Here is a 22,079-nt window from a genome sequence, read left to right on the forward strand (position 1 = left end):
TGCGGGGGGTGAAGCGAGAGCTTGGGTGGGTGAAGCGAGAGCTTTGGCGGGGGAGAAAGAGCTTGGCGGGCGGGGGGGGGGGAAGAAGGTTTGCGAGGGGGGGGAAGAGAGTTTGTGGGGGGGGGAGGTGGAGAAGAGAGCTTGGGGTGGGATGGGAGGGAGAGAGTGTGAGCTGGGGGGGAAGAAAGAGAGTTTGTTGCGGGACGGAGTGAGAGTTTTATGCGGGGAAGGGAGAGAGTTTGTGGGAGGGGGGAAGAGCGTTTGTGGGGGGGGGGGGTTGAGTTGGGGGAGAGAGAGTTGGAGGGGAAAGAGAGAGCTTGGGGAGAAGAGAGCTTGCGGGGGGGGGGAAGAGAGAGCTTGGGGGGGCGGAAGAGAGAGCTTGGGAGGGCGGAAGAGAGAGCTTTCGGAAGAGAGAGCTTGGGGGTGAGGAAGAGGGAGCTTGCGGGTGGGGAAGAGATAGAGCTTGGGTGGGGAAGAGAGAGCTTGGGGAGGAGAGATAGCTTGGCGGGGGGGGCAGTAGAGAGCTTGGGGAGGGAAGAGAGTGCTTGGGGGGAAAGAGAGAGCTTGTGGGGGGGGGGGGAGAGAGAGCTTGTGGGGGGGGGAGAGAGAGCTTGGAGGGGGGGGGAAGAGAGTTTGGGGGTAAGACAGAGCTTGGGGAGTGGAAGAGAGAGCTTGGGGCGGGGGGGTGGGGAGAGAGCTTGGGGGTGGGGAGAGAGCTTGGGGGGGGGGGGGTGGAGAGAGCTTTGGGGGGAAGAGAGAGCTTGGGGGGAAGAGATAGCTTGAGGGGGGAAGAGAGAGAGCTTCGGGGGGGAAGGAGAGCGAGCTTGAAGGGGGACAGAAAGAGAGTGAGCTTGGGGGGGAGGGAGAGCGAGCTTGGGAGGAAGAGAGGTAGAGAGAGCTGGGGGGGGGGGAAGAGAGTGCTTCGCGAGGGGGGGAGGAGAGCGAGCTTGAAGGGGGGCAGAAAGAGAGCGATCTTGGGGTGGAGGGAGAGCGAGCTGGGGGGGTGGGGTGGGTGAGAGCATTTTTGGTGGGGGGGGAGCGGAGTGTTGGGGGGGTTAAAGAGAGAGTTTGGGGGTGAGAGAGTTTGGGGGGAGAGTGAGAGTGTTTGGGGGGGAGGGGGAGAGAGTTTGTGGGGAGGGGAAAGAGCATTTGGGGGGGCGGAAGAGAGCGTTTGAGGGGAAGGGAAGAAAGTGGGGCGGGTGAGGAGAGAATTTGTGGGGGGAGGAAGAGAGAGGTTGTGGGGTGGAGGGAAAGAGAGCTTGGGGTGGGATGGGAGGGAGTGCGAGCTGGGGGGGAAGAAAGAGAGTTTGTGGCGGGGCGGGGTGAGTGTTTTATGCAGGGAAGGGAGAGTTTGTGGTGGGGGGAGAGAAGAGAGTTTGTGGGGGGGAGGGGAGGGAAAGAGAGCTTGCGGGGTGGGGGAGTGAGCGAGAGCTTGGGAGGGGGGAGGGAGTGAGAGAGAGCTTGCATGGGGGAGGGAGAGAGAGCGTGGTGGGGGAGGAGGGAGAGAGAGCTTGGGGTGGGGGGAGGGAGAGAGAGCTTGGGGGGGAAGAGAGAGAGTTTAGGGGGGAAGAGTCAATGTTTGGGGGCGGAGAGAATTGGGGGAAGGGAGAGTTTGTGGGGAGGGAAAAGAATGTTTGGGGGGAGGGAAGAAAGCTTGTGGCGGGGGGGGAAGTGAGTTTGTCGGGGGGGGGGAAAGAGAGAGATTGTGGGGGGGAGAGGGCCCGGGGCGGGGGAGAAAGAGAGAGCTGGGGGGGAGGGCGAGAGAGCTTGTGGGGGGGGGGGAGAGAGTTTCGGGGGGGGAAGAGAGAGCTTGTGGGGAAGGGAGAGATAGCTTGGGGGGGAAGGAGAGAGAGCTTGGGAGGGTGGAGAGTTTGTGCAGGGGTGGGAAGGGAGAGTTTGTGGGGGGGGAGAGCATTTGTGGGGGTCGGGGGAAAGACAACGTTTGTGGGTGTGATAGAGGGCATTTGGGGGAAGAGAAAGTTTGCGGGGGGAGAGAGAGTGTTTGGGGGGGAGAGAGAGAGAGTTTGCGGGGAGAGAGAGAGTTTCCGCGGAAGAGTTTGCGGGGGAGAGAGAGAGTTTGCGGGGGAGAGAGAGTTTGGGGGGGAGAGAGAAAGTTTGGGGGAGGCAGAGAGAGAGTTTGCGGGGGAGAGAGAGTTTGCGGGGGAGAGAGCGAGTTTGAGGGGGAGAGAGAGAGTTTGGGTGGAGAGAGAGAGTTTGGGGGGGAAGAGAGAGTTTGGGGGGGAAGAGAGAGTTTTGGGGGAAAGAGAGAGTTTGGGGGAAAGAAAGAGTTTGAGGGGAAGAGAGTTTGGGGGGGAGAGAGAAAGCTTGGGTGGGATGGGAGATAGAGAGCAAGCTAGGGGGGCAGAGAGAGTTTTTTTGGGGGAAAGAGAGTTTGCGGGGGCAGAGAGAGAATTTGTGGGGGGGAAGAAAGAGAGTGTTTGTGGGGATGAAGGATTGAAAGAGAGCTTGGGGGGGGAAGAGAGAGTTTTGCTGGAAAGAGAGAGTTTGGGGGAAAGAGAGAGTTTGAGGGGAAGAGAGAGTTTGGGGGGAAAGAGAGAGTTTGGGGGGGAGAGAGAGAGCTTGGGGCTGGAGGGAGAGAGACATTGGCGGGGGAGGGAGAGAGCTTAAGGGGGGTTAGAGAGAGAGCTTGGGGGCGGGAGAGAGAGTTTGTGGGGAGAGGGAAAGAGAGTTTGGGGGGTGAATAGAGTTTGTGGGGGAGGGAGAAAGAGTTTGAGGGGGAGGAGAGAGTTTGGGGAGGGAGGAGAGAGTTTGGGGGGGAAGAGAGTTGGGGAGTGAGGAGATAGTTTGGAGGGGGGAGGACAGAGTTTGGGGAGCAGGAGAGAGAGTTTTTGGGGGGGAGAGAGTTTGGGGGGGGGAGAGAGAGTATGTTTGGGGAAGAGTATGTTTGGGGGAGAGAGAGAGTTTGGGGGTGAGAGAGAGTGTTTTGGGGTGAGAGTTTGGGGGTGAGAGAGAGAGTTTGGGGGGCGAGAGAGAGTTTGGGTGGGAGAGAGAGAGCTTGGGTGGGATGGGAGGGAGAGAGAGCAAGCTCGGGGGGCATAGAGAGTTTTTTTGGGGGAAAGAGAGTTTGCGGGGGCAGAGAGAGAATTTGTGGGGGGGAAGAAAGAGAGTGTTTGTGGGGATGAAGGATTGAAAGAGAGCTTGGGGGGGGGGAAGAGAGAGTTTTGGGGGAAAGAGAGAGTTTGGGGGAAAATAAAGAGTTTGAGGGGAAGAGAGTTTTGGGGGGAAAGAGAGAGTTTTGGGGGGAGAGAGTTTGGCGGGGAGAGAGAGAGACATTGGCGGGGGAGGGAGAGAGCTTAAGGGGGGTTAGAGAGAGAGCTTGGAGGCGGGAGAGAGAGTTTGTGGGGAGAGGGAAAGAGAGTTTGGGGGGTGAATAGAGTTTGTGGGGGAGGGAGAAAGAGTTTGAGGGGGAGGAGAGAGTTTGGGGAGGGAGGAGAGAGTTTGGGAGTGAGGAGATAGTTTGGAGGGGGGAGGAAAGAGTTTGGGGAGCAGGAGAGAGAGTTTGGGGGGTAGGAGAGAGAGTTTTTGGGGGGGAGAGAGTTTGGGAGGGAGAGTGAGTTTGGGGGGGGAGAGAGAGTTTGGGGGGGAGAAAGTTTGGGGGTGAGAGAGAGAGTTTGGGGGTGAGAGAGAGAGTTTGGGGGTGAGAGAGAGTGTTTTGGGGTGAGAGAGTTTGGGGGTGAGAGAGAGAGTTTGGGGGGCGAGAGAGAGTTTTGGTGGGAGAGAGAGAGCTTGGGTGGGATGGGAGGGAGAGAGAGCGAGCTGGGGGGAAGAAGAGAGTTTGTGGTGTAGGGGGCAGAGAGTGTTTTTTTTGGGGGAAAGAATGTTTGGGGGGGCAGAGAGAATTTGTGGGGGGGAAGAAAGAGAGTGTTTGTGGGGGGTGATGGGTTTAAAGAGAGCTTGGGGCTGGAGGGAGAGAGAGATTGGCGGGGGAGGGAGAGAGCTTAAGGGGGGTTAGAGAGAGAGCTTGGGGGCGGGAGAGAGAGTTTGTGGGGGGAGGGAAAGAGAGTTTGGGGGTGAATAGAATTTGTGGGGGAGGGAGAAAGAGTTTGAGGGGGAGGAGAGAGTTTGGAGAGGGAGGAGAGTTTGGGGAGGGAGGAGAGAGTTTGGGGGGGAAGAGACTTGGGGAGTGAGGAGATAGTTTGGAGGGGGGAGGAGGAAGAGACTTGGGGAGTGAGGAGATAGTTTGGAGGGGGGAGGAAAGAGTTTGGGGGAGAGAGAGTTTGGGGGGTAGGAGAGAGAGTTTTTGGGGGGGAGCGAGTTTGGGGGGAGAGAGAGTTTGGGGGGGGAGAGAGAGTTTGGGGGGGGAGAGAGAGTATGTTTGGGGGAGAGTATGTTTTGGGGGGGAGAAAGTTTTGGGGGGAGAAAGTTTGGGGGGGGAGAAAGTTTGGGGGGGGAGAGAGAGAGTTTGGGGGGGGAGAGAGAGAGTTTGGGGGGGGAGAGAGAGAGTTTGGGGGGGAGAGAGAGAGTTTGGGGGTGAGAGAGAGAGGGGGTGAGAGAGAGAGTTTGGGTGGGAGAGAGAGAGCTTGGGTGGGAGAGAGAGAGCTTGGTTGGGATGGGAGGGAGAGAGAGCGAGCTGGGGGGAAGAAGAGAGTTTGTGGTGTAGGGGGCAGAGAGAGTTTTTTTGGGCAGAAAGAATGTTTGGGGGGGCAGAGAGAGAATTTGTGGGGGGGAAGAAAGAGAGTGTTTGTGGGGGGTGAAGGGTTTAAAGAGAGCTTGGGGCTGGAGGGAGAGAGAGATTGGTGGGGGAGGAAGAGAGCTGGAGGGGGGTAGAGAGAGAGCTTGGGGGCGGGAGAGAGAGTTTATGGGGGGGGAGGGAAAGAGAGTTGGGGGGGGGAAAGAGAGTTTGATGGGGGGGAGAAAGAGTTTGTGTGGGGGAGGAAGGCGAGCAAATGTGGGGGGTAGGGAAAGAGCGCATTTGGGGGGGGTGAGAGAAAGAGATTGGGAGGGAAAGAGAGTTTGAGGGGGTGGGGAGAGAGAGTTTGGGGAGGGAGGAGAGAGTTTGAGGAGGGAGGAGAGAGTTTGGGCGGGGGGAAGAGAGTTGGGGGGGTGAGAAGTTAGTTTGCGGGGGAGGAGAGATTTTGCGGGGGAGGAGAGAGTTTGGGGGGGAGGAGAAAGAGTTTGGGGGGTATGAGAGAGAGTTTTGGGGGGAGAGAGTTTGGGAGGGAGAGAGCGCGAGCTGGGGGGAAGAAAGAGAGTTTGTTGTGGGGGGGCAGAGAGAGTTTTTTTTGGGGGGGGAAGAGAGTTGGGGAGGGGGAAGAAAGAAAGTGTTTGTGGGAGGGAAGGGAGGAAAGAGAGCTTGGGGGCGGGAGAGAGAGTTTGTGGGGGGGAGGGAGAGCTTGTGGTGGGGGAGAGAGGGAGACCTTGTGGTGGGGGAGAGAGCGAGAGCTTGTGGGGGAGGAGAGCGAGCTTGTGGGGGGCGTAGAGAGAGCTTGTGGGGGGTAGAGAGAGCTTGTGGTGGGTTAGCGAGAGCTTGTGGGGGGGAAAAGAGTTTGTGGGGGGAGTGAAAGAGAGTTTGGGGGAGAGAGTTTGTGGGGGGGGAGAAAGAGTGCGTGGGGAGGAAGGAGAGCGAATGTGGGGGCTGGGGAAAGAGCGCGTTTGTGGGGGTGGGGAGAGAAAGAGAGCTTGGGGGGGAAAGAAAGAGTTGGGGGTGGAGAGAGAGTTTGAGGGGGTGGGGAGAGAGAGTTTGGGGAGGGAGGAGAGAGTTTGGGGAGGGAGGAGAGAGTTTGGGGAGGGAAGAGAGAGTTTGGGGGGGGAGGAGAGAGTTTGGGGCGAAGAGAGAGTTTGGGGAGGAGAGAGGGCTTGCGAGGGGGGGGTAAGAGAGAGAGTTTGTGGGGGGTGGGGAGGAGAAAGAGTTTGGGGGTGGGGCAGAGAGTGTGGAGGGAGAGAGAGTTTCGGGGTGGGAGAGAGAGTTTCGGGGTGGGGAGAGAGTTTCAGGATGGGGGAGAGAGTTTGGGACGGGAGAGAGAGAGTTTGGGGCGGGAGAATGCGTGCTTGGGGGGGTGGGGGGAAGAGAGAGTTTGGGGGAAGAGAGAGTGTGGGGAGGAGAGGGGGCTTGGGGGGGGTAAGAGAGAGCTTGCGGGGGGAAGAGAGACTTTGGGCAGAAGAGAGCTTGCGGGGGGAAGAGAGTGCTTGGGGGGGAAGAGAGAGTTTGGGGGGGAAGAGAGAGCTTGGGGGGAGGAAGAGAGAACTTGGGGGGAAAGAGAGAGCTTGGTGGAAGAGAGAGCTTGGGGGGAGGAAGAGAGAGCTTGGGGGGGAAGAGAGAGCTTGGGGGGGGGGGAAGAGAGAGCTTGGGGAAAGAGAGAGCTTGGTGGAAGAGAGAGCTTGCGGGGGGGAAGAGAGAGTTTGAGGGGGGGGAAGAGAGCTTGGCGGGGCGAAGAGGGAGCTTGGTGGGCGTGGAGGGAGAGAGAGCTTGGGAGGAAGGGAGGGAGAGAGAGCTGGGGGGAAGGAGTGCGAGCTTGAGTGGGGGCAGAAAGAGAGCAAGCTTGGGGGGGAGGGGGAGAGCGAGCTTGGGAGTAGGGGGGAGGGAGAGCGAGCTGGGGGTGGGGTGGGTGAGAGCATTTTTGGTGGGGGGGTGGAGTGTTGGGGGGGGAGAGTGAGAGTTTGGGGGGTGGAGGAAAAGTGAGCATGGGGTGGGATGGGAGAGAGAGAGTGCGAGCTGGGGGGGAAGAAAGAGTGTTTGTGGCGGGGCGGGGTGATAGTGTTTTATGCGGGGAAGGGAGAGTTTGGGGGGGGGGAGGTAAGTGAATTTGTGGGGGGAGGGGAGGGAAAGAGAGCTTGGGGGGGAGTGAACGAGAGCTTGGGAGGGGGGAGGGAGTGAGAGAGAGTCTGCAGGGGGGAGGGAGAGAGAGCGTGGTGGGGGAGGAGGGAGAGAGAGCTTGGGGAGGGGGAGAGAGAGAGAGTTTGGGGGGGGAGAGACAGTGTTTGGGGGCGGAGAGAATTGGGGGAAGAGAGTTTGTGGGGAGGGGAAAGAGCGTTTGGGGGGTGGGGGAAGAGAGTTTGTGGGGGGGAAGAGAGAGGTTGTGGGGGGGGAAGAGGGGGCTCGGGGGGGGGAGAAAGAGAGAGCTGGGGGGGAGGGAGTAAGAGTTTGGGGGGGAAGAGAGAGTTTGGGGCGGGGGGGAAGAGAGAGCTTGGCGGGGAGGGAGAGATAGCTTGCGGGGGGGGGAAGGAGAGAGAGCTTGGCGGGTGTGGAGAGTTTGTGCAGGGGTAGGAAGGGAGAGTTTTGGGGGGGGGGGAGTAAAAGCATTTGTGGGTGGGGGAGAAAGAGCGTTTGTGGGGGGGGAAGGAGCGTTAGTGGGGGGAGTGAACGAGAGCGTTTGCGGGTGGGGAGGAGCGTTTAGGAGGAGAGAAAGAGAGTTTGGGGGGGAGAGAGAGAGAGCTTGGGGCTGGAGGAAGAGAGAGATTGGCGGGGGAGGGAGAGAGCTTGCGGGGGGCGGTTAGAGAGAGAGCTTGGGGGCGGGAGAGAGAGTTTGTGGGGGGGAGGGAAAGAGTTTCGGGGGGAAGAGAGTTTGTGGGGGGGAGAAAGAGTTTGTGTGGGGGGAGGAAGGAGAGCAAATGTGGAGGGTGGGGAAAGAGCGCGTTTGTGGGGGTGGGGGAGAGAAAGAGAGCTTGGGGGGGAAAGAAAGTGTTGGGGTGGGAGAGTGTATGAGGGGGTGGGGAGAGAGAGTTTGGGGAGGGAGGAGAGAGTTGGGGGAGGAGGAGAGAGTTTGGGGGATAGGAGAGAGAGTTTTGCGGGGAGAGAGAGTTTGCGGGGAGAGAGAGAGAGAGCTGGGGGGAAGAAAGAGAGTTTGTGGTGGGGGGGCAGAGAGAGTTTTTTGGGGACAAGAGAGTTTGGGGGGCAGAGAGAGAATTTTTGGGGGGGAAGAAAGAGAGTGTTTGTGGGAGGGGAGGGAGGTAAGAGAGCTTGGGGCTGGAGGGAGAGAGAGCTTGGCGGGGGAGAGAGAGAGAGCTTGCGGGGAACGGATAGAGAGAGAGCTTGGAGGGGGTAGAGAGAGCTTGTGGGGGTCTAGCGAGAGCTTTTGGGGGTGAAGAGTTTGTGGGGGGAGGGAAAGAGAGTTTGGGGGGGGGAGTAAGAGTTTGTGTGGGGGAGGAAGGAAAGCGAATGTGGGGGGTGGGAAAAGAGCGCATTTGTGGGGGGTGGGGAGAGAAAGAGAGCTTGGGGGGGGGGGGGAAGAAAGAGTTGGGGGCGGAGAGAGAGTTTGAGGGGGTGAGGAGAGAGAGTTTGAGGGGGTGAGGAGAAGAGAGTTTGAGAGGGAGAAGAGAGTTTGAGAGGGAGAAGAGAGTTTGAGAGGGAGAAGAGAGTTTGAGAGGGAGAAGAGAGTTTGAGAGGGAGAAGAGAGTTTGAGAGGGAGAAGAGAGTTTGAGAGGGAGAAGAGAGTTTGAGAGGGAGAAGAGAGTTTGAGAGGGAGAAGAGAGTTTGAGAGGGAGAAGAGAGTTTGAGAGGGAGAAGAGAGTTTGAGAGGGAGAAGAGAGTTTGAGAGGGAGAAGAGAGTTTGAGAGGGAGAAGAGAGTTTGAGAGGGAGAAGAGAGTTTGAGAGGGAGAAGAGAGTTTGAGAGGGAGAAGAGAGTTTGAGAGGGAGAAGAGAGTTTGAGAGGGAGAAGAGAGTTTGAGAGGGAGAAGAGAGTTTGAGAGGGAGAAGAGAGTTTGAGAGGGAGAAGAGAGTTTGAGAGGGAGAAGAGAGTTTGAGAGGGAGAAGAGAGTTTGAGAGGGAGAAGAGAGTTTGAGAGGGAGAAGAGAGTTTGAGAGGGAGAAGAGAGTTTGAGAGGGAGAAGAGAGTTTGAGAGGGAGAAGAGAGTTTGAGAGGGAGAAGAGAGTTTGAGAGGGAGAAGAGAGTTTGAGAGGGAGAAGAGAGTTTGAGAGGGAGAAGAGAGTTTGAGAGGGAGAAGAGAGTTTGAGAGGGAGAAGAGAGTTTGAGAGGGAGAAGAGAGTTTGAGAGGGAGAAGAGAGTTTGAGAGGGAGAAGAGAGTTTGAGAGGGAGGAGAGAGTTTGAGAGGGAGGAGAGAGTTTGAGAGGGAGGAGAGAGTTTGAGAGGGAGGAGAGAGTTTGAGAGGGAGGAGAGAGTTTGAGAGGGAGGAGAGAGTTTGAGAGGGAGGAGAGAGTTTGAGAGGGAGGAGAGAGTTTGAGAGGGAGGAGAGAGTTTGAGAGGGAGGAGAGAGTTTGAGAGGGAGGAGAGAGTTTGAGAGGGAGGAGAGAGTTTGAGAGGGAGGAGAGAGTTTGAGAGGGAGGAGAGAGTTTGAGAGGAGGAGAGAGTTTGAGAGGGAGGAGAGAGTTTGAGAGGGAGGAGAGAGTTTGAGAGGGAGGAGAGAGTTTGAGAGGGAGGAGAGAGTTTGAGAGGGAGGAGAGAGTTTGAGAGGGAGGAGAGAGTTTGAGAGGGAGGAGAGAGTTTGAGAGGGAGGAGAGAGTTTGAGAGGGAGGAGAGAGTTGAGAGGGAGGAGAGAGTTTGAGAGGGAGGAGAGAGTTTGAGAGGGAGGAGAGAGTTTGAGAGGGAGGAGAGTTTGAGAGGGAGGAGAGAGTTTGGGGTGGGAGGAGAAAGTTTGGGGAGGAGGAGAGAGTTTGGGAGGGAGGAGCGAGTTTGGGGGGGAACGAGATACTTTGGGGGGGAGGAGAGAGAGTTTGGGGGGTGGGGAGGAGAGAGAGTTTGGGGGTGGGGAGGAGAGAGAGTTTGGGGGTGGGGCAGAAAGAGAGTGTAGAGGGAGAGATAGTTTTGGGGGTGGAGAGAGAGTTTGGGGGGAGAGAGAGTGTGTTTGGGCCAGTAGAGAATGTGTTTGGGGCGGGAGAATGTGTGCTTGGGGGGGATGGGGAGGAAGAGAGAGTTTGGGGGGGGGGAAGAGAGAGTTTGGGGGGGGAAAGAGAGAGTTTGGGGGGGGGGAGGAAGAGAGAGTTTGGGGAGGGGGGGAAGAGAGAGAGTTTGTCGCTGGTGGGGGGAGAGAGAGTTTGTGGGGGGGGGGTAAAGAGAGAGTTTGCGGGGGTGGAGAGAGAGTTTGCGGGGGTGGAGAGAGAGTTTGCGGGGGGGAAGAGAGAGTTTCGGGGAGGGGAAGAGAGAGTTTGGGGGGGAGAGAGAGTTTTGGGGGAAAAGAGACTTTGGGGGGAAGAGAGACTGAGGTGGGGGTAGGGGTTGGGCAGGAGAGAGAGCGCTATCTGGGGGGAAGAAAGAGAGTTTGTGGCGGGGGGAAGGGAGGAAGAGAGAGCTTGAGGGGAGGGAGGGAGAGTTCGTGGGGGAAAAGAGAGAGTTTGTGGGGGGGAGGGAGAGCTTGTGGGGGGTGCGAGAGAGAAAGCTTGTGGGGGACGAGAGAGCTTGTGGGGCGGGCGTAGAGTGAGCTTGTGGGCCGGGGAGGGGACTAGAGAGAGCTTGGCGGGGAGGGAAAGAGAGAGTTTGTGGGGGGGGGGGGGGGGGGGGTGAAGAGAGAGTTTGTGAGTGGGGAAGTTTGGGGGGGGGGGAAAGAGTTTGTGGTGGGGCAAAGTTTGTGTGGGGGAGTAGAAAGAGTTTGTGTGGGAGGGAAGGAAGGCTATTGTGGGGGGAGGAAAAGAGTGTTTGTGGGGGGTGGGGAAAGAGCGTCTTTGTGGGGGGGGAAAGAGAGAGTTTGGGGGGGGAAGAGAGAGTTTGGGGGGAAGAGAGAGAGCTTGGGAGGGAGAGAGAGTTTGTGGGGGGGGAAAGTTTGCGGTGAGAGAGTTTGTGGGGGGGGAAAATTTGCGGTGAGAGAGTTTGTGGGGGGGCAAAGTTTGTTGGGGGGAGGAGAAAGATTTGTGTGGGGAGGAAGGAGAGCTATTGTGGGGGTGGAAGAGAGCGTTTGTGGGGGGGGGCGGGGAGTGTTTGCGTGGGGTGGGGATAGAGCGCATTTGTGGGGGGGCGAGAGAGAGTTTGGGGAGGGAAGAGAGAGTTTGGGGAGGGAAGAGAGAGTTTGGGGAGGGAAGAGAGAGTTTGGTGGGGGAAGAGAGAGTTTAGGGTGGGGTTGAGACAGTTTGGGGCGGGGAAGAGAGAGAGAGCCTGGGGAAGGGTGTTGGGAGGGAGAGAGAGAGCACAAGTTGGGGGGAAGAAAGAGTGTTTGTGGCGAGGGGGGGGGGAGAGTGAGTTTTTTTGAGGGGGTGAAGAGAGTTTGTGGGGCGAACAGAGTATTTGTGGGGGGGGGATGAATTTGTGGGGGCGGAAGGGTGGGAGAGAGAGTTTGTGGGGGGCGGAGAGTGTTTGCGTGGGGTGGGGAAAGAGCGCATTTGTGGGGGGGCGAGAGAGAGTTTGGGGAGGGAAGAGAGAGTTTGGGAGGGAAGAGAGAGTTTTGAGGGGAAGAGAGAGTTTGGGGGGGGGAAGAGAGAGAGTTTTGGGGGGAGAGAGAGCGTTTCGGGTGGGGTTGAGACAGTTTGGGGCGGGGAAGAGAGAGAGAGCTTGGGGAAGGGTGTTGGGAGGGAGAGAGAGAGCACAAGTTGGGGGGAAGAGTGTTTGTGGTGAGGGGGGGGGACAGTGAGTTTTTTTGAGGGGGTGAAGAGAGTTTGTGGGGCGATCAGAGTATTTGTGGGGGGGGGTGGAGGGAATTTGTGGGGGCGGAAGGGTGGGAGAGAGAGTTTGTGGGGTGGGGGAGAGAGAGTTTGTGGGGGTGGGAGAGAGCATGGGGGAGAAAGAGTTTGTGGGGGGGAAGGAGAGCGATTGTGCGGGGGTTGGAGAGCATTTGTGGGGGGTGGGGAAAGATCGTTGGTGGGGGGGGAAAGAGAGAGTTTGTGGGGGGAAGAGTATGTTTGCGGCGGGAGAGAAAGTGTTTGGGGGGGGAGAGAGAGTTTGGGAGGCGAGAGCGTTTGGGGGAGGAGCAGAGAGAGTTGGGGGGGAAGAAAGAGAGCTTGGGGGTGGGGGGTGTTGGGAGGGAGAGAGAGAGCTCGAGATGGGGGGAGGGAAGAGAGTTTGGGGGGGGTAGAGTATTTGTGGGGGGGGGAAGGAGGAAGAGAGAGCTTGGGAGGAGGGAGGGAGCTTGGGGGGAGGGAGAGAGAGTTTGTGGGGGAGAAATAGAGAGTTTGTTGGGGGGGGGGAAGAGAGTGTTTGTGGGGGGGAAGAGAGCTTGGGGGAGGGAGAGAGAGAGCGAGCATGGAGGGAAAGAGTTTGTGGGGGGAGGGGAGGAAAGAGAGTTGGGGGGGGGAGAAGAGAGAATGGAGGTGGGAGGGAGAGAGCTTGTGGGGGGGGAAGGAGAGAGAGCTTTTGTGGGGGGGGGAGTTTTTGTGGGGGGAAGGGAGCATAGTGGGGAGGGGGAGAGAGAGCTTGGGGCTGCGGGTCAGAGAGAGCTTGGGGCTGGGGGGCAGAGAGAGAGAGCTTGGGGGGGAGGGGGCAGAGAGCGCTTGGGGCGGGGGTCCAGAGAGAGTTTGGGGGGTGCGAGAGAGAGTTGGGAGGGGGTGAGAGAGAGCTGGGCGGGTGAGAGAGAGCTTGGGGGGGGGCGAGAGAGAGCTTGGGGGGGGGCGAGAGTGAGCTTGGGGGGGGGCGAGAGAGAGCTTGGGGCCGAGAGAGAACTTGGGGGGCCGAGAGAGAGCTTGGGGGGAAATGTTTGTGGGGGGAGGGGGGAGGGGGGAAAGAGAGTTGGGGGGGAGAAGAGAGAGTGGAGGAGGGGAGGGACAGAGTTTGTGAGGGGGAAGGATGGTGAGCTTTTTTTGGGGGGGAGAGTATTTTTATGGGGGGGAGAGAGTTTAGGGGGAGGGGGAGAGAGTGCTTGGGGTTGGGGACAGAGAGAGCTTGGGGTTGGGGGTTAGAGAGAGCTTGGGGCTGGGGGGCAGAGAGAGAGAGAGCTTGAGGGAGGGGGGAGATAGGTCTTGGGGCGGGGGGGCAAGGGAGAGCTTGGGGGGAGCGAGAAAGAGCTCACGGAGGGGGGGGAGGTCGGGGCAAGAAAGAGAGCTCACGGGGGGAGGAGGCGAGAAAGAGAGCTTGGGGGGTGGGGAAGAGAGAGCTTGCCAGGGGGAGGGGGCCGAGAGAGAGCTTCGGAATGGGGGGGGGGTTTGCGGGAGGGGCGAGAGAGAGATTGCGGGGGGGGAGAGAGAGCTTGTGGGGGGGGGGGCGGAGGGAGAGAGCAAGCTTGGGGGGAGGTGGCGAGAGAGAGTTCAGGGAGGGCCAGAGAGAGCTTGCGGGGCGTGGGGTGAGGAGAACTTGGGGGGAGGGGTGAGAAAGAGAACTGGGGGGGCAAAGAGAGAGCTGGGCGGGGGGGGGGTGGGGAAGAGACTGACAGGTGCTGAGAGGGGTATGGGGAAATCGGAGGGGAGAGAGGGAATTCAGAAAATGGATCACGTTCTTCCTACACGCTCGGTGCGTATGTTACAAGGGACATTGTTGGGGTGGTAAAATCCAGAAGTCACAACACTATTACTATTCACTTCCTATCCAAAAAACATGTTAACAATCCACACACAATGCCCCATCTATGTGGGGGCGAAGGGAGGGGTGAATGGGGTGTAAGGACTTGCGCTTGGGTAAGGGTCTTCAGCTGGCAGAGGGATTGCTGGGGTAAGGGTCTTCAGCTAGCGGAGGGATGCACTTACACTGGGATAATGGACTTCAGCTGGGGGAGGAACATCGGGTGTGGGAGGCAGCACACGTGCTGGGGTAAGGGTCTTCAGCTGGCAGAGGGATGCACTTGCGCTGGGGTAAGGGACTTAGGCTGGAACTTTTGGGGAGATCTGTTCTCTGGCTTCGGAAGTCAAATGGATCGAATTACAAATTGGAAATTCACTCAGAACTTAGGCTGGGCGGTTCCAGTTACACATTCCAGAGGAACTTCAAGGTGTGGCTTATCCTCCAAGGGAACCAATCAGCAATAGGTCTGGAGTGCCACTCAGAGAAATGGTTTCATTTCAGTTAGTACAAATAGACGCATCCTCGATTTTAACAAATCCGTGACTGAAAGTGCTTTTTCATGTTCGGCAAGATAAGACACTTGACTGGACTGAGGCGTGAGTCTGGGGATCGGCAGAGGCCTATAAAGGCCGCGAGAGGCAGCAGGAGTTCGTGGTCGCTGAGGCGTGAGTCCGGGGATCGGCAGAGGCCTATAAAGGCGTGCTTGTGCAGCTACAGGGAGAAGGCAAAAAAGAAGTAGAAAGAAAACGAAAGTGACGTCACAGACAAGGGGGAAAGTGATTGGCAGGTGATTGGTAAGTAGTTTTTCTTTTTGTTTTTATATCAGTAAGTAACCTTTTAACATTGTTGTTGGCAATTTAAGTGTATCTAAGGGTTAAGTCATGGCAGGAGAGCTCGGACATGTGTTATGCTCCTCCTGTACTATGTGGGAAGTCAGGGACGCTTCCGGTGTCCCTGATGACTACGTGTGCGGGAAGTGCATCCGCCTGCAGATCCTGACGGACCGCATTGCAGCACTGGAACTACGGGTGGATGAACTCTGGAGCATCCACGATGCTGAGAATGACGTGAATAGCACGTTTAATGAGCTGGTTACACCGCAGGTAAAGGGTACACAGCCAGATAGGGAATGGGTGACCAACAGGAAGAGTAGAGCAAGGAAGGTAGTGCAGGGGTCCCCTGCGGTCATCCCCCTGCAAAAGAAGATACACTGCTTTGGGTACTGTTGAGGGGGATGACTCATCAGGGGAGGGCAGCAGCAGCCAAGTTCATGGCACCATGGCTGGCTATGCTGCACAGGAGGGCAAGAAAAAGAGGGGGAGAGCGATAGCGATAGGGGATTCAATTGTAAGGGATATAGACAGGCATTTCTGCGGCCGCAACCGAGACTCCAGGATGGTATGTTGCCTCCCTGGTGCAAGGGTCAAGGATGTCTCAGAGCGGATGCAGGTCATTCTGAAAAGGGAGGGTGAACAGCCAGTTGTCGTGGTGCATATAGGTACCAACGATATCGGTAAAAAAACGGGATGAGGTCCTACGAGACGAATTTAGGGAGCTAGGAGCTAAATTAAAAAGTAGGACCTCAAAAGTAGTAATTTCAGGATTGCTACCAGTGCCACGTGCTAGTCAGAGTAGGAGTCGCAGGATAGCTCAGATGAATACGTGACTTGAGGAGTGGTGCAGAAGGGAGGGATTCAAATTCCTGGGACATTGGAATCGGTTCTGGGGGAGGTGGGATCAGTACAAACCGGACGGTCTGCACCTGGGCAGGACCGGAACCAATGACCTAGGGGGAGTGTTTGCTAGTGCTGTTGGGGAGGAGTTAAACTAATATGGCAGGGGGATGGGAACCTATGCAGGGAGGCAGAGGGAAATAAAAGGGAGACAGAGGCAAAAGATAGAAGGCAAAAAACAAAAAGAGCCACATTGCAGCAAAATTCTAAAGGGGCAAAGTGTGTTAAAAAGACAAGCTTGAAGGTGCTGTACCTCAATGTGAGGAGTATTCGGAATAAGGTGGACGAATTAACTGCGCAGATAGCAGTTAATGGATATGATGTCATTGGCATCACAGAGACAAGACTCCAGGGTGACCAAGGCTGGGAACTCAACATCCAGAGGTATTCAACATTTAAGAAAGATAGACAGAAAAGAAAAGGAGGCGCGGTGGCGTTGCTGGTTAAAGAGGAAATTAATGAATTAGTAATGAAAGTCATTGGCTTGGATAATGTGGAATCGGTATGGGTGGAGCTACGGAATACCAAAGGGCAGAAAACGCTGGTGGGAGTTGTGTACAGACCACCAAACAGTCGTAGTGAGGTTGGGGACAGCATCAAGCAAGAAATAAGGGATGTGTGCAATAAAGGTACAGCAGTTATCATGGGCGACTTTAATTTACATATAGATTGGGCTAACCAAACTGGTAACAATGCGGTGGAGGAGGATTTCCTGGAGTGTATAAGGGATGGTTTTGTTGACCAATATGTCGAGGAACCAACCAGAGAGCTGGCCATCCTAGACTGGGTGATGTGTAATGAGAAGGGACTAATTAGCAATCTTCTTGTGCGAGGCCCCTTGGGGAAGAGTGACCATAATATTCTAGAATTCTTTATTAAGATGGAGAGTGACACAGTTAATTCAGAAACTAATGTCCTGAACTTAAGGAAAGCTAACTTCGACGACATGAGGCGTGAATTGGCTAAAATAGACTGGCAAAGGATACTTAAAGTGTTGACAGTGGTTAGGCAATGGCAAACATTTATAGATCACATGGATGAACTTCAACAAGTGTACATCCCTGTCTGGAGTAAAAACAAAACAGGGAATGTGGCTCAACCGTGGCTAACCAGGGAAATTAAGGATAGTGTTAGATCCAAGGAAGAGGCATATAAATTGGCCAGAAAAAGCAGCAAACCCGAGGACTGGGAGAAATTTAGAATTCAGCAGAGGAGGACAAAGGGTTTAATTAGGAGGGGAGAAATAGAGTACGTGAGGAAGCTTGCCGGGAGCATAAAAACCGACTGCAAAAGCTTCTATAGATATGTGAAGAGAAAAAGATTAGTGAAGACAAACGTAGGTCCCTTGCAGTTGAACTCAGGTGAAATTATAATGGGGAACAAAGAAATGGCAAACAAATTGAACAAATACTTTGGTTCTGTCTTCACAAAGGAAGACACAAATAACCTTCCGGAGGTACGAGGGGACTGAGGGTCTTGTGGGAAGGAGGAACTGAAGGATATCCTTATTTGGAAATTGTGTTGGGGAAATTGATGGGATTGAAGGCTGATAATTCCCCGGGGCCTGATTGTCTGCATCCCAGAGTATTTAGGGAAGTGACCCTAGAAATAGTGGATGCATTGGTGATCATTTTCCAACAGTCTATCGACTCTGGAGCAGTTCCTATGGACTGGAGGGTAGCTAATGTAACACCGCTTTTAAAAAAAGGAGGGAGAGAGAAAACAGGTAATTATAGACCGGTTAGCCTGACATCAGTCGTGGGGAAAATGTTGGAATCAATTATTCGGGATGAAATAGCAGCGCATTTGCAGAGCAGTGACAGGATTGGTCCAAGTCATCATGGATTTATGAAAAAGAAATCATGCTTGACAAATCTTCTGGAATTTTTTGAGGATGTAACTAGTAGAGTGGACAAGGGAGAACCAGTGGATGTGGTGTATTTGGACTTTCAAAAGGCCTTTGACAAGGTCCCACATAAGAGATTGGTGTGCAAAATCAAAGCACATGGTATTGGGGGTAATGTACTGGCGTGGATAGAGAATTGGTTGGCAGACAGGAAGCAGAGAGTCGGGAAAAAAGGGTCCTTTTCGGAATGGGAGGCAGTGACTAGTGGAGTGCCGCAGGGATCAGTGCTGGAACCCCAGCTCTTTACAATATATATTAATGATTTGGATGAAGGAATTGAGTGTAATGTCTCCAAGTTTGCAGATGACACTAAACTGGGTGGCGGTGTGAGCTGCGAGGAGGATGCTAAGAGGCTGCAGGGTGATTTGAATAGGTTAGGTGAGTGGGAAAATGCATGGCAGATGCAGTATAATGTTGATAAATGTGAGGTTATCCACTTTGGTGGCAAAAACACCAAGGCAGAATATTATCTGAATGGCGGCAGATTAGGAAAAGGGGAGGTGCAACGAGACCTGGGTGTCATGGTTCATCAGTCATTGAAAGTTGGCATGCAGGCGGTGAAGGCGGCAAATGACATGTTGGCCTTCATAGCTAGGGGATTTGAGTATAGGAGCAGGGAGGTCTTACTGCAATTGTACAGGGCCTTGGTGAGGCCTCACCTGGAATATTGTGTTCAGTTTTGGTCTCCTAATCTGAGGAAGGACGTTTTTGCTATTGAGGGAGTGCAGCGAAGGTTCACCAGACTGATTCCAGGGATGGCTGGACTGACATATGAGGAGAGACTGGATCAACTGGGCCTTTATACACTGGAGTTTAGAAGGATGAGAGGGGATATCATAGAAACATATAAGATTCTGACGGGACGGGACAGGTTAAATGTGGGAAGTGTTGATTTCTGGATTCTTTTCCCTCAATCTGGTTCAGTGAAATCACTGAGTCGAATACCGATTGTGCTTTAAACAAAGCAAGCTTTTATTTAAAAAGCAAATCCCGATCAGGGACCTTATCAGACAGAAGGAATGCTTCCTGATAGATTGCACTCACTTCCTACGGACAAAGTGAGTTTACATTGTAAAGGGACGACGGTTATACATTTTCGGTAAAAGATAACGAGATACAATTAGAGTGACATCCTATTTCAGCCTATCCTCTTTGATCCCTCTTTACCATTGTCCACTCATAAGCCGATCTAAGAATGGTATGATTTTACACAAAGGCCCATTATGAGTTACTAAGACCTTGAGGTTTTTCTGCAAGCTGTGGGTTTTGTTTCAATATGTGTTAGTGTTGTAACATGTTGCAGTCTCGAGTCTGAGATGTCATGGCTATTCCTCCATGAATTCTTTGTTAGCTTATACTGTCCATATTTAATTCCCACGTTCTCAACTTCAATGTCTCTATACATTTTCAAACATTCACAGAAGAATGTTCCCGATGTTGGGGAAGTCCAGAACCAGGGGACACAGTCTTAGGATAAGGGGTAGGCCATTTAGGACTAAGATGAGGAGAAACTTCTTCACGCAGAGAGTTGTTAACCTGTGGAATTCCCTGCTGCAGAGAGTTGTTGATGCCAGTTCATTGGATATATTCAAGAGGGAGTTAGATATGGCCCTTACTGGCTAAAGGGATCAAGGGGTATGGAGAGAAAGCAGGAAAGGGGTACTGAGGTGAATGATCAGCCATGATCTTATTGAATGGCGGTGCAGGCTCGAAGGGCAGAATGGCGTACTCCTGCACCTATTTTCTATGTTTCTATGACCACTGCCTCTCCAGAAATAGCTTCTCTACCTGCTTCAAAACTGTCACTTTTAGAGTTTCTGAAAGTTTAGTCCTTGGAATCTTCTCTCCGACTCCATGCTGCCCCTCTGTTAAACCAGCACTGGATCAGCTTAATTAGTATATACGGCACAGAAACAGGCCATTCAGCCCAACCAGTCCATGTCTGTGTTTATGCTCCATTTGAACCTCCTCCCTTCTTTCCTCATCTTACTCTGTCAACATAACCCTCTATTCCCTTCTCCCTCATATGCTCATCTATGCCTCCCCATAAATGCAACTATATTATTTGCCTCAACTAATCCCCGTGGTAAAGAGTTCCACATTCTCACCACTTGCTGGTTAAAACGGTTTCTTCTAAATTCCCTATTGGATTTCTTGGTGACTATCTTACATTGATGGCCTCTAGTTATGCTCTTCCCCACAAGTGGAAATACTCTCTCTATTGAAACCTTCCATAATTTTAAAGAGCTCAATTAGGTCACCCCTCAGCCTTCTTTTTTCAAGTAAAGAAATATAGCCGTTTATCCTTTCCTGATATGTATATCCTTGCATTTCTGGTATCTTCCTTGTAAATCTTCTCTGCACCCTCTCCAGTGCCTCTATATCCTTTTTATAATATGGTGACCAGAATTGCACGCAGTACTCCAAGTACAGTCTAACCAAGATTCAATACAAGTTTAGCATAACTTCACTACTTTTCAATTATATCTTTCTAGAAATAAACCCTAGTGACTGGTTTGCTTTTTTATGACCTTGTTATGTAAAATGTGGATTCTTTTCCCTCAATCTGGTTCAGCGAAATCACTGAGTCGAATACCGTTTCTGCTTTAAACAAAGCAAGCTTTTATTTCAAAAGCACCGGCCGGGGACTTTATCAGACAGAAGGAATGCTTTCTGATAGAGCGTACCCACTTCCTACGGACAAAGTGACGTTACATTGTAAAGGCACGACGGTTATACATTTTCGGTAAAAGATAACAAGATACAATTTAGAGTGACATCCTAGTTCAGCCTATCCTCTTTGATCCCTCTTTCCCTTTGTCCACTCATAAGCTGACCTTAGTATGGTCTGATTTTACACAAAGACCCATTATTCTCCTTCTGTTAATGTTTCAGGTTAGTAGTATGATCTAATAAGACCTTGAAGTTTTTTGCAAGCTGTGTCAGTATTGTAACATTTTGCAGTCTCGAGTCTGAGATTTTCATGGCTATTCCTCCATGAATTCTTTGTTAGCTTATACTGTCCATATATAATTCCCACGTTCTCAACTTCTCGACTTTAATGTCTGTATACATTCAATATCCATGTTCAGTATGCATTCTCATTCCCCCCTTTTATCATTCCATGATAACCCTTAGGATATTTTGCTGATTAAAAGAGTTCGGTTTTCTCGTCTCTCTTCTCAGGTCACCGTCACTGTAGCTGGTTGTCTATCACTACGGGTAGAAGTTCAAACTGGTCTCCTCGGGATCCACTTTTTAATCAGGTCACCGTTGGCCTTGTTCAGCTATGGAGAAGAGGAAATCTGGAACAGAAACGGGAGTTAGAATAACCAGTAAAATAGGTTCGTTAGAGGGTGGTGAGCTTGCAGTGGTGCAGGTGAACCCAGGCACTTTTCCCCTCAACCTTAGCTGCAGTGGGGGTAGTAAGTAACACCTGAAAAGGCCCCTCCCATCGTGGCTCTAATCCCTTCCGAATCCATTTCTTAATCAGGACATACTTCCCTGGTGCCACAAGGGACAATTCGTAAAACTGGGAGGTCGAGGTGAGCATCTTGAACCTGGTTGTGGGCTATTCGCAGAGCCTGAGTCAGAGAAAGAACATAGGTGGTCATCAGTCGAGCTGGGATACCATATCTAGGAACAATTTCCCTCATTAACACCTTAACACCTTATTGTCCAGGGTAGGGTAGGCTTCAATACATCTGCTAAACACATCTACTATTACTAACACATATTTGTAACACTGAACTTTTTGCAACTCAATATAGTCCAGCTGCAATGTCTCAAAGGGACCTTCGGGTAGGGACGTCTTACCCCAATCACAGGGGACTCCCTTCCCTGGATTATGCTGCTGGCAAACCAGGCAACGACTACTGATGTTCTGGGCGAGCGCCTGGAGTCTAGGGTGCTACCAAGTAGCCAAAAGTGTGTCACTTGTGGTCCTTGCTCCACAATGAATAGCAAAATGCATACATTCAATAACCCATAGAGCCAACTCGTCAGACATGCAAGTCTGTTGCGCGGGAGTGGTCCAGAGTTTAGAAATATTGTCATAAGTACATCCATAATTTTTCCACAACAGTTTTTCTTTTTCGGGAGCGTCCTCCTGTGCTTTTATAACATCTTGGATGGTTGGCATTGGTTTTTCCGAGGCTAACTTATCCTTTGCAGGACTTTTAGTCTGACTCATCATTCTGGGCACTACCATTTGTTGTTCACGAGAGGCCTGTTTGGCCTCTTCATCAGCACAGTAGTTTCCTATATCAACCAGGGATTTTCCGGTGGTGTGGGCGGTACATTTAACAATGGCAATGCGCTTGGGGAGCATGAGGGCTTGCAACAAGTCAGATACTTTTTGCCGATGGGATATCTCATTCCCCTGTGGGAATAGTTCAGCTTGTTGGGCGGAATAGGTGGTTTCAAAGGCGGCAGATTCCAAGACCTGATTCTCCTGGTTTACTATGGCGTATCCTGAGATTCGTGCACCTTCTGGATTAATAGAAGAACTTCCATCAACATACATAATACAGTCTGGGTCTTCCATTGGTACATCAACTAAATCTTCCCTGACCGATGTGGCCTCTTGAATTAAAGATAAACAGTCATGACTGGGTTCTTCCTCACCTTGGGGTGGCTCAGTAAGAAAACAGGCCGGATTAATGGCAGTACAGTGCCGAAAGGTCAGCTTAGGATTATTTCGTAGGTAGATCTCATATCTGCTTTGCCTGGCCATGGTAAGGTGTTGAGTCTGCAGTTGGCCCAGGAGGGCAGCTACGGAGTGAGAGGTGTTAAGACAAAGATAGCACAGTCTTTCAGGATTGTACAATACAGTTGAAAGGGCCGGTCATAGAGGGGCCGGCCCAAAGCCGGAGCTTGCAGCAGGGCTGTCTTTAGTTCCTTAAAGGCTTGGACGTCTACGGTTTTTATTTTAAAGCTGCCTTCTTTATTTGTATACTGTGTGAGGTGCTTAGTCATCAGGGCAACATTAGGGATCCAGGATCTGCAGTAATTGATCATCCCCAACCACTGTCGCATTTGTTTAGCCATGCTAGGGACTGGAAACTGGTCAGCCTGACATCGGTAGTGGGTAAAATGATGGAATCAATTATT

At 53.3% G+C, this 22,079-nt stretch overlaps 2 protein-coding genes across 4 annotated transcripts in view; one reads left to right on the forward strand and one right to left on the reverse strand.

The window, feature by feature from the left end:
* Window positions 1-22,079, forward strand: part of LOC139272971 (uncharacterized) — a 44,054-nt gene that overhangs the window by 10,646 nt on the left and 11,329 nt on the right. For both annotated transcript variants that reach the window (XR_011594982.1, XM_070889174.1), the window contains exon 2: window positions 13,900-14,122. The gene's annotated coding sequence lies outside the window, so the exon portion shown is untranslated. The remainder of the gene's footprint in view (window positions 1-13,899; window positions 14,123-22,079) is intronic.
* LOC139272969 (FERM domain-containing protein 6-like) overlaps window positions 19,543-22,079 on the reverse strand; it is a 135,532-nt gene continuing 132,995 nt past the window's right edge. For both annotated transcript variants that reach the window (XM_070889170.1, XM_070889167.1), the window contains exon 14: window positions 19,543-20,272. Coding sequence is in view for 1 of the 2 variants with exons in the window: in XM_070889167.1 (XP_070745268.1) it covers window positions 20,255-20,272 (18 nt within the window). In the remaining variant the exon portion in view is untranslated. The remainder of the gene's footprint in view (window positions 20,273-22,079) is intronic.

The sequence above is a fragment of the Pristiophorus japonicus genome, chromosome 9, assembly GCF_044704955.1.
Source record: "Pristiophorus japonicus isolate sPriJap1 chromosome 9, sPriJap1.hap1, whole genome shotgun sequence".
NCBI classification, from domain to species: Eukaryota; Metazoa; Chordata; class Chondrichthyes; family Pristiophoridae; genus Pristiophorus; species Pristiophorus japonicus.